Source organism: Condylura cristata, unplaced genomic scaffold, assembly GCF_000260355.1.
Source record: "Condylura cristata isolate star-nosed mole 26May11 unplaced genomic scaffold, ConCri1.0 scaffold00033, whole genome shotgun sequence".
NCBI lineage: Eukaryota > Metazoa > Chordata > Mammalia > Eulipotyphla > Talpidae > Condylura > Condylura cristata.
Window position 1 is genome coordinate 16,496,801 of NW_004567134.1, and position 10,545 is coordinate 16,507,345.

At 63.1% G+C, this 10,545-nt stretch overlaps 1 protein-coding gene across 1 annotated transcript in view; it reads right to left on the reverse strand.

Moving 5' to 3' along the window:
• Nucleotides 1-2,367: 2,367 nt before the first annotated feature.
• Nucleotides 2,368-10,545, reverse strand: part of LOC101619714 (actin-related protein 2/3 complex subunit 4) — a 38,632-nt gene continuing 30,454 nt past the window's right edge. The window contains exons 2-6 of the mRNA XM_004692384.2: nucleotides 8,199-8,317; nucleotides 6,905-7,016; nucleotides 5,811-5,906; nucleotides 4,822-4,992; nucleotides 2,368-3,123 (exon numbers count right to left, since the gene is read on the reverse strand). Coding sequence (XP_004692441.2) covers nucleotides 3,118-3,123; nucleotides 4,822-4,992; nucleotides 5,811-5,906; nucleotides 6,905-7,016; nucleotides 8,199-8,317 — 504 coding nt within the window. The 3' untranslated portion in view covers nucleotides 2,368-3,117. The remainder of the gene's footprint in view (nucleotides 3,124-4,821; nucleotides 4,993-5,810; nucleotides 5,907-6,904; nucleotides 7,017-8,198; nucleotides 8,318-10,545) is intronic.

The window sequence follows — 10,545 nt, forward strand, 5'->3', positions numbered from 1 at the left end:
CGGCGCCGCGGCCTCTGGGGGGCGGGTGCGGCCCGGCCCGGCGGGCGGGGCCTTCCGTTCCCTGGCCCCGCCCACTGTTTGTTGTCGTCTTGGAAACCATCCTGCTGGCACAATCAGTCAACAGGGGGCGGGTTCTGGGCCTCCAGGGCAGGGCTCGTCTCCCTTCAGTTCTAGAATTCTGGCCTCTCCTGCTCCGGACTCTGAGCGCTGGGGGCCCCGAAAGTGCAATTGCAGAGCACGGGGCCGCCGGCTACTCGCTCTGTCATGTTTCCCTATCAAGCACCCCGTAGGATTCCAGCCCTTGCACCGTATTTCTAGAGCACCACGTGCTAGGGGCGCTCGGACCCCAAGAATAAGCGCCAAGGGCCCCCTGGCCTCAGGGAGCTACAGTCCAGTGGAGAGTGGAGAGGAAATAAGCATCGAGTTCTGAGCAGACGAGAGCAACAGTGGCCTGGAGGGAGGAAGGGCCACACCTTAGACAGGGTGACACCTTAGACAGTTAAGCTGCAGCCAAAGAAAGCAAAGCGGTCAGTTAGCCAGGGAGAGGGGAGGAGTGCCCAGTGGCGGCAGCCCCTAAAGTGTGACTGGAACCTCGGGGCCGCCCGTCCGGCTGGGTAAGGGTAAGGTCCTTGGGGACCAGTCTGAAGACCTGGGCAGTGTTTGGGGACACAGCCAGGCGGATCCCCCAAGCCCTGCCTTGAAATCACTTGGAAATAGGAAAATAGGTCATTGTCTCAACTGCAAGAAAAAATAAAGCTATGCACTGCCCCTTTGGGCTGGGGGATCGCAGCAGAGCATCACCGCTGACAGTCACAGAGGAATAGGGTTGCGGGGCTTTCCCTACAGCCGCCATCGCGTAATGCCTGTCAACAGTCGGCCTGTCAACAGTCGGCCGCACCGCAGAACCGGCAGGTCTGACTCCGAGGCTCACTGTCCAATGGACACTGAGCCGCCCAGCTGAGTGCACACCCTCAGAGGGCTGCCTGGCGGCAGCTTGAGGCACACTAGCAGTGCCAGTCCAGGAAGGGCTCAGGGGAGAGTCTCCCCTTCATTTAGTCCTCAGGGAGATCTGCCTGTACAGTGAAGAGAGTCCACCCGGCTGGCCGGCCCACCTGGCCTTGCCAGTCAGAGATCCTTTGCCAACCCTCCTTTGCTGGGTGACTGGGCTTCCCAGGAGGGCGGGCTGCCTGGCAACCGCCCGTGAATTCGACAGCCTGCAAATTTCGTTATGCGGCGCTGGGCCCTGGCAGACAGAGCTGCGACAATGAGGGTTCTGGTGAGCTCACCCAGGCAACGCCGTCTGGCGGATGAGTGCCAGCCACCATGCAGCTCCACTGCGAGCATGTTGAGCATCTGCTGCAGAGTGCACAGCCCTATGCCAGGGGAGGCAGAAGCAGGAGGGAGGTCACAGAGGCAAGGTCATAAAGGGCAGCTGTCCGGATTGCCCCCCCCCACAGGCCCCTCCTGCACAGGGCCTTGTCCCCCACTTCGACAGCCCTCTGGTCATCTGATGACTCTTGAAAGCTCAACTCAAAGCACCTGTTTGGAAACTTCCTGATACCTTTGACTCCTGCCTTCCCTGGACCCCTGAATCGCACGAGCCCCGCGAAGCCCACCACGTCAAACACGAGTGCACCATCACAGGCACTTGCTCTTGCTCTAGCACCCCTATGTGCCTCTGGGAGCCAGGTCACCCCGTGCCCCGCAGGGTGGCTGCCCGACAGCTTGGATCTGGGCTGACGGCAAGACCAGGGCTGTGTTCAGCCTGGAAGGCAGGCCTGTCCGACTGCTTTCATCATCTGCCTTTCACGGCTAAGGAAAGGAGGCAGCTAAGTGACTTGCAGCGAGGGAAGCCTCAAACACAAGGATTTCCCCTTCGGCAGGTGCCACCGGAAAAGCACTGTCCAGTCACTTTCTGTGGCATGGAAATGTCCTCCACGTGTCCTGTCCCCACACAGCTGGCCGCCTAGCCTCTGGGTCCTGGAATGCCATGGGCGGGACACAGGAAGTGAATGCTGAACTTTAGTCACTCAAGTGGCTGTGCAGGGGCTGGACTGGGCTGGGCCGGCCTGGCAGAGCGTGGCACGGGCAGCTGCCTGGGACCTCAAGGCAGCCCTTGCTCGTTGGCTGGGGGCTTGGGGACAAGCCGCCGACAGCCAGCCTGGAAGTGGGGCCGCTCCTTTTGCACCCCAATGAGCGCTGCCTCACCAGAGCTGTTGCAGAAAGGCTGCTGCCCGAGTCCCAGGCAGGTCGCTGGCTTGGGCGCCTGGCAGGGATCAGGCCAGAGGCCAAGCAGGAGACCCCCCTCAGGACAAGTCACAGGTCTCGGGGAAAGAAAAGGCCACATAAACACACAGCACACAGACCTCATGCAGCCCAAGGGGCACGATTTTAATAGGGGAGGGCGGGCCCACCAGAATCAGGAAGGCGCAGCAAGCGCGGGAGCAGAGGGCCAGGGCAGGGGGCCGGCTCCCCTCCAGCAGGGCTCTGCGCTGCCGGACAGGCCAAGCGAGGCCTCTGGCCCCGGCGCCTCAGCCTGTCCCCACCAGCGGCGCTGGGCGGTCACCTTCAGGCAGAGCTCAGGAAGCTGGCGGAGAGCTGGAGGGTCTTCACTTCTGCTGGGCCCAAGGGGGCTTGGGAAGAGGAGAGCAGGGAGAGGAACTGGAGGCTGAAGGCTCCCGCCCTCCCTCCCGGCAGGGACTTCGTCGCCTTCTGGCTCCAGGCCCGCCCAGACCCACGGCGACCAAACACACAATCACCGGGACCAGTCACAGCCACTGGAGGTGGAGGTTGGTGGTTCCAAAAAAAAAAAAAAAACCAAACAGACAAAAAGGGTACAGTCTTCTACAAGCACAAGTTTAAATCTCCAAACATAAAAAAACATCCGTCCCGTCCCAGGGGACGTAGCATCAGAAGCCAGCCTGACCGGGCGCCGTGGCCCGGGACAGGTGCGCTGCGGCTGTCCCACCCGCCCGCATCCAGTGCCCACCCCACCCAGCGCCCTCTGCGGCTCCTCCGGTGCCACGCTGGCTGCCGCCGCCGCTCTGGAAGCCGCTCCAGGACGCCGTCAGAGACGCGAGGGAGCCTGAGGGGGGCCACGAGATCCAGCCAGGCGGTTTAAAACTGTCAAGACAAGCAAGAGGTGGAGAGTGGCGGTCACTGCCATGGTCACTACATGCTGCTGTGCCGAGCACGGTCCCTGAGGGGCAGAGCTGCGTCCCAGGACACCAGGTGGGCACGCCCAGGCTAGTTCTGCCAGTGGCCTGGGCACTGCCCACACCCTGCACTAGCCAGGGCAGAGAAATGAGGGGTCTCGCGGGCATTTCCACAGCCCCCTCCTCCACGAAGGCCGCTCCCCTGGCTCTGCCTGGCCAGGTGAACTGGCCTCCTCAGAAGCAGCGGCTCGCACGCAGGCCTTGGGGACCAGCAGGCCACGTCAGCCAGGACCTGGGATGCTGTCACACTGTGGGTGACCCAGCAGGGCAGGTCCTTAATGGTTTGGGCCCTCAAGGATCCCCCACGTGGTGCCCAGCGGAGCCCTGGCTGGCTCACAGCACAGCGGCTGCTTGGCTTGAAGGCAGCCCCGGGACGGGCTCTGCTGGCCCGCGGACACCGGACAGCGCCGCTGCACACTCTCTCGGGGGCTGGACACAGGTCGGGCTGGGGCGTCAGGGAGGCGCGGTCGGCGCTCAGTGGGGCCCGCACAGCCGGCAGCCCCAGAGGCGAGGCTACCGCCTGCGAGCCTTCGGTCCTTGAGTCTGAACACCCGGGCCTGGTTTCTTCACGGAGTGGCAGAGGTGCCGGGGGCAGCGGTTCCATCGCCAGGGCACAGCTCATTCACCCGCCTCAAAGGTGGTGCCCAAGGCCCGCGAAGGTGCCCTCGGTAGCGGCAGAACACAGAAACGCCTTTCTCGTAACCAAGTGACGGTGGGCTTGAGCAAGCCAAGTCTTCTGGGACAAGGCTCTCTCCGTGGCAGCCGAGGCTGGAGGCCTCCCAGCGGCCTGAGCGGAAACGCCGGTGCCGCGCGCCAGAGCCCCGCGCAGCCTTCGCTAGGGCCGCGGAGAGGCACGTAGTAACGTCTCCGCTTTGTGGCTCAGCAGACGGGCGGGCCGTCGGACTCACCGCGGTGGGCCCTGGCCGCGCCCGGACGGCCTTGCCGCCCGCTGGCCGCACGCCGCCAGCCCAGCGTAATGGAAGCCCGGGGCGAGGGATATCATGTCCATGTATAGGAACTGAAGCTGCTTCTGGGCTGGAGCCGTGCACACTAGCCCAGCTCCACCCTCCAGGGAGCACACGCCACTCGGGGAGAATGTGTCAACAAACCCAGGCTGTTTGGACGAGGATAAAAACACAGCGCTGTGTCCTGACCATCTAAACAAAACGCAAGTCATCACTGCGTCAGTGTAAATAAGGCCTCCTCTCAGGGGGCAGCCAGAGGGCCCTGGAGGAGGAGGCCGTGGAGGCGGCAGGGCCCGAGGGAAAGGCCAAAGGCTTGCTGAGGTGTGGGCCGCATCTCGGTGACGCCCCGCCGCCCCAGAAACCTCACCGGGGGGGGGGGGGGTGTCTATCTCGCCTGCACTATGCAGACACACGGACGAGCCCATGTGCTTTCTGAGACGTAGAAAAGCGCCTCTAAGACCCCGCACGGGGGAGGGGAGGACGCGCCAAACACCCAGGTGCCCCCTAAGACGCCCACAGGTGCTCCAGCTCCGGGCCGCACGGCTGGTCCGCACCCCCCAAGGGAAACTGCTCTCCCACTGACGCTACGCTCTCAGCCTGGCCCAGGGCTCCCACACTTCTGGAAGGAATGCAGAACTCACGTTCTTGAGGAACTCCTCGGCCACGATGCGCGCGCGGGCGTTGACCGACAGCTTCATCTCGCTGATCTCCTTGTCGATCTCCTCCATGAAGTGGATGACAAAGTCCACCAACTTGTGTTTGTACATCTGCTCTGTGTGGAAGTTGGTGATCAGGAAACTGATGTCATAGCCCTAAAGGAGGGGACAGCAAGGAGAAGGGAGACCACAGTTAGCATCCCAGGAAGACTGCCGAGCGCGTGCTGTCCACTCTGCCACGTGGGCCATTGGCGGGGCCCCCGAGCCGCACCCCGCGGCCCGCAGCCCACCTGCTGAGGGGTGGGGTGGTGTCTACGCTGGGTCCGAGGAGCTGAGCCCAGCTGAGAAACCTGTGGGCCCGCTGTCTCTGGAGGACTGTGCAGACAGCTGCCTCGGGATGAGGGATGAGGGGCGTGAGCTCTGCTACAGAACCTAAGCTGACAGGTGCCGTGGAAGAGAGGAGGCTGAGGTCTTGCTCGGCTGGGCTGACTGTGGAGGGACTTTTCCGCCCAGGTGACCCGAGGTCAGATCTAGAGCCAGGAGAGGGGTTTCGGCAAGGACCAGCTTGGCCAGCATCCGACATGTCTCATGACAGTGCGGGCTGCTGAGTGGGGGCGGCTGTCACTAGGACTATTTCAGGTCCAGCGGGAGGGAGGTGTGGGGAGGATTCAAATGCAAAGGCTATTTGACCCAGCGTCAACTGTGGCCTTGCGAGACCACACCTCAGTGGTGGCAGGTCAGAAGGGCCTGACTCGCTGGGCCCTGCGGCCGCGAGACCGCAGGCTCTGGAGTGTGAGCAGCACCCCTTACTCTCTCCGTGGCTACGCAGATGCCGAGGCTGCCCTCTCCCCGTCGGCGTGAGGAGGCGGCTCAGCTCAGGCAGGGCGCCCTAAGGCGGGAGGGCGGAAGAGGCCAGTGACCGCGGCCTCAGGCAGGCTCCCGGGGAGCCTGAACATGTGGGCCACACGCCTTACCTCCACAGGCTTCCTTCGAAGGATAAAGAAGTTCTCTGCTCGCATCATCATGAAGCGCATGAACTTGTGGCATAAAATCTTCTCAATCTCATCTGCCTGGTGAGAGCCAAGAAGCAGGTTTCCATCAAGCAAGCAGCCAAGCCACCTGGCCCCACCCCCCACAGGCTTGCGGGGGGCAGCGGGGCTTGGCCGCCACAGGAAAGGAGCAACTCTGAATGGCTCCTACTTAGGGGCCGCTGCTGTGCGTCTCTGCCTACGCAAGCGGTCGTCTGGCGAAGTCGTGTGTGACGCCCTCCCCGAGGCCACCCGTTACAGCTGCTTCCTGTCACCCCATCAGCGCGCACTCGCCAGAGGCCACCCACGCCACGTGGCCGCGGAGGAGCCCGGCGGGCTCCACGTTAGCACGCTGAGCGTGCGATGCGCCGTGTCGCGCCCCAGCGTGACTGGGGCAGCGCGGCCGAGGCGCTCGGCCCACCGGCCCTCGAGCGGCGCCTGTGCGCTCCCTCCTGACCAGGACGGCGCCCCAGGCGCGCTTTCTTTGCCCCCCCTTCTCTTACTCACTCACAATGTTTTGTTTTCAGTGTGTTTACTTTTCAGAGCTGCTCCCTGGTTGGAAAGCAGTGCCGGCTTTCCGCTTACGGCCGGAAGTTCTTATTTCAAACCAATTTAAGTCAAAGGAACCAGTTTGAAGGAATCCACTAAGGAATCCACTATTTATGTCCCAGACGGGACATAGACATGATGGAAATTACTGGGGACGGTGGAGAGCAGGCATTTGTGGGCTGAGTCGCACTGTCTTTAACGCCTTCAGCGTTCACGGCTACCCCAGTCTGCTTTTTCTGAGCCGGGCTCACGCTTCACTCACTGGACCGCTTCTATGACTTGACACCAAACTGGCCCACGGTGTGGCTGCTACATTTCTGCCTTGTCACCTAGGACAGGGCCCACAAGCCGGGCTGTTCTCTTTTTATTCTGCTGCTCTGCTGAGCCTGGCATTTCCGGGATACGCTCAAGGAAGCAGAAGCAAGCAGGCTCTTCTGTCGGACAGGGGTCCCGGCCGCTGGGAAGTCGGGGCTGTGTGGAAGGAAGCTCACCTGCTTCACGGCAATGCTGACCCGGACCGAGTTGATGGAGCCCTCAATCAGAACCTTCTCCTTCTCATTCCTGCTGATGGTCACAGGCTGTAACAGCAGCTCTTTGCTACTCCTGGAAACACAATGTCACAGACACGTCTGTAGTACCGGGGACGGAACTGTCGGGGAGGCCCCGAGCAAGTTCTGCATCCTCGTCTGAGACAGACAAGGAACAGGAGGCGCACAGCAGGGCGCGTGAAGCCCGGGACTCGGCACGCAGGTCCTCCGGCAGAAAGGGCACAGGCTCTGGGCTCAGGGCCGAAGGACCCGAGAACCCTCCTGGTTCTTGCCCAGTGTTCCCAGTGGGATCTCAACGTCCCACCTGTGGATCGACCGATTCCTACTTCACGGACGAGGACTGAGCGGTCAGAAAGGGTCAGGAGACCAACAGGGCGCCTAGCACGCAGTGGGAGCCCGACGGGCGGCAGCGCCCTTCAGTGCCACCAGGCAGCGCACAGCAGAGGGCGGCAGGAAGCCGGCCTTGGAGGGAAGGCCGAGCTAGCGCCCACAGCCTGCCCCTCTCATTATCAATCCGGGATGACTGATTACGAAAGCCACTAATTCCCCTCTCGTTCCCAGGCTCGTTTCGATGCCTCTTTCTGAAGCTGTCTATGGGGTGGTTCATGGGCGAGGGGCGGCACAGGGGCGCCCCCACCCCGTTAAACGCCTGGCGGAAGCCACATACCCGGCAGGCTAACACGGCACACTCCGGTCCTCGCCAGCTCGCCCCAATTTAAACAAGCCATTCGGGTGGCAACACTGCTCATCTCGGCTACCGTGTTCCAGGTCGAGTCTTTTTTTTTTTTAATAAAGTTGTTTTCTCTACAACATTTTGCGCCTTTTTCCATCTCAGTTGAAATCCCCGTGGGCTCCCCATCACCAAGTCACCCGTGTGCCATCACCATAGCCAGGTCAAATCTTCAAAGGGGCAAAACAATTTACTTCCAAAGCCTACACTAGTAGGCGGATAGCCCAAGGGTGGCCTATCTGGAGAAGGGGGGAGACGCAGGCTGTTCCGGAAACGCTTGGCTTTTACGTCACAAAGGGCTGAAGACGGCCTCTCAGGGACCCCTCCTGCCCTTCCTCCGCTGCCCGCTCCCGCCGCCAGAGGCCCCTCAGCCAATTCAAGGCCTCGGGGCTTTGTCCTGCCAACCCAGTGACCCTGTTCTCTGGGGGGTCACTGTTCACTGGCCAGCAGACCAACCCGAGAGCGCCCCTGGGGGCGGAGCCTGCCCCGCCCGCCCTCCTTCCCTACCTGACTTCCACCTCCGGCTTGTTGTGTCGCTCCACGACCTGAGAGGAGAAGTTCTCCAGGCAGAGGGCAGCCTGCAGCGTGGCCCGCACGGCACTCAGGTAGGGGCGGAGAGTGGCAGTCTGCACAGAAACCCACGAGGGTCAGTGTCTCGCCATGACCACGGCGGCCCAGGAGCCCCGTGTGCCGCAACAACCGACGGCTTCCCTGACCTGCGACCTCAGCGCAGAGCAGGGGCCTCAACAGGGTGGCTCCGAGGGCTGCCAGGGGCCACTGCGGCCTCTCACAGTCCTGGAGGGGGCCACTGCCACTGAGACGGGCCATCGCACCCCCGCACCCGACGACAGCCCAGAGTTACTTGGCCCAACAGTGCCGGCAGCGCAGGGCACGTGACCGCTGGCGAGGGGCTTTGCGCCAACGGCCAGCAAGGCTACTGGGCGCCAGCACCGGGCTGCGGCTGGGGCTCGGACTAAGGCCACCTCTGCCCCTCATGGCTCAGCTGGGTGGGGGCGACAGGACAGCAGTGACGCAAACAGGATGAAACACAAAGTCGTGTTTACAAGTGACGGCGGCTTGGGTGTGAAGATGGAAACAGCGCGAGGGTGGCTTTATGAGGAAAGCGGCCCAGCCGTTCTCGAGATCAGCTTCTCCTCACGCTGGCCTTCTCGCGTCCCGCCCTCATTCGAGTCCCTTCACAAGAACCGACCCACCTCTGTAGGCTCTTCCCCCCTAAACGTCTAGCCAAACCCCGGGTGCTGGCCGGGTCAGGCGAGGCCTCTTCCTTCCTGAAGCCTCTCTCGACTTCCCTGCTCACAGCATGACACATCCTCCAGACACCCTGGTCAAGTCCTTTCTCCCTTGCCCAGGGTAACAGCTCTCAAGGTCGACAGAACAGCTGAGCCTGCACTCTGCAAACCCTGACGCGAGCTGACTGATAATGCTCTGAAGAGTGAAGAATGTAAGCAAGATTAAAATGAACACAAAGAGGGCCCTCCCTGGTGGCACAGCAGTGACAGCACGTCAGTGACGCTATCTGACGCCATACGAAGCCAGTGCAGCATGAGTTCGATCCCCGCCCCAGAGGTGACCCACAGGGCGCAGCAGACCTCTCCTGGCCCACCCGCTGCTCCTCTAGCAGTGGTCTTCATCGATCTGCCTGTTCTGCTCCCCACTCTGTCTCTGGTGACTCCTCTCACCCCCTGCACCTCTGGCCTGTGCAAAAATAAATCCTTAAAAACAAGCAAACAAAAAAAAAAACCCGAACACAGCAGGCCACTGATGAGTTCTACAGCAGTAATAACCAGGCGAGGGACGCCTTTCTGAGCCCACAGACAAGGCGCAACGGCAGGCGAGGGCAGGCGAGGGGAGCCTACAGGCCGGTGGCCGAGGGGGGCCTTCCAGGGGTAAGGAACTGCGGGGCTTTCTGAGGAGGAAGTTCACAGCAGCTGCCTGGTGACTGGAGATGGCCTGGAGGGAAGTGAGACAGGCGGGAGCGCAATGGGGGGGCTGGGCTGGGCGGCGGAGACAAGGGCCCTGTCACCGCACTGGCGTCCCACTGGACACGCGGTGACGACCCAAAACTGCCAGCAACCGTGCCCATCCGTAAAACACCAGTGGGCATGGAACCCGCCGCCGAAACACACCCCCAAAACACACCCCAGGGGACAGCCTCAAAGACAGCCCCGACGCCCGAGGGCCCTACTCGGCGGGCACTCTGGCTGGACAGGCAAAGCTGGGGGGGGGCAGCTGTCCGCCAGGGCCTGGGCTTGGCGGGGGCATAGCGGCCGCCACACAGGCACCCAGGGGCCTTTGGAAGGTTTAAGGCCGCACACCGGCTCGTCAAAAGTCAGGCGCTGCGAAAGCGCCTCTCAGGTGCGGTGCGCCGGGGCCTGCCAAGCCCCTGCCAAGCCCCCAGCTAAACAGAGACCTTGAAGCAGAGCAGAGACGGCACGGGACTCCGGGGAGGGCAGAGGCGGAGGCCAGCCCAGGGGGAGGCCAGCGCAGGGGGAGGCCAGCGCAGGATGCGGCTCTGCGGGCGGCGTCTCCGGGCAGCAGGTGAGCCCGGAACTGGAAGGGCCGGGCCGGACAGCGCGACGGGGGACGGGGCGGGCCGGCTATAGCCAGGGCAGGGGAAGGCCTCCACTCGGGGGCCGCCACGGGAAAGGGGGGCTGCTGCCCAGGGAGGCTCGGCCGTATGCGGGCTCACAAGCCAGGGCGGAGCCGAGGGGGCCGAGCCCGGCCCAGGAAGGGGGCGGGGGTCGGCAGCACGAGAGACCTTCAGGGGGCAGAAGCAAGACGGGGCCCACGGCCGGGGTCAGGGGGCCGGCGCTCCCTCGGGGAGGCGGCAGGC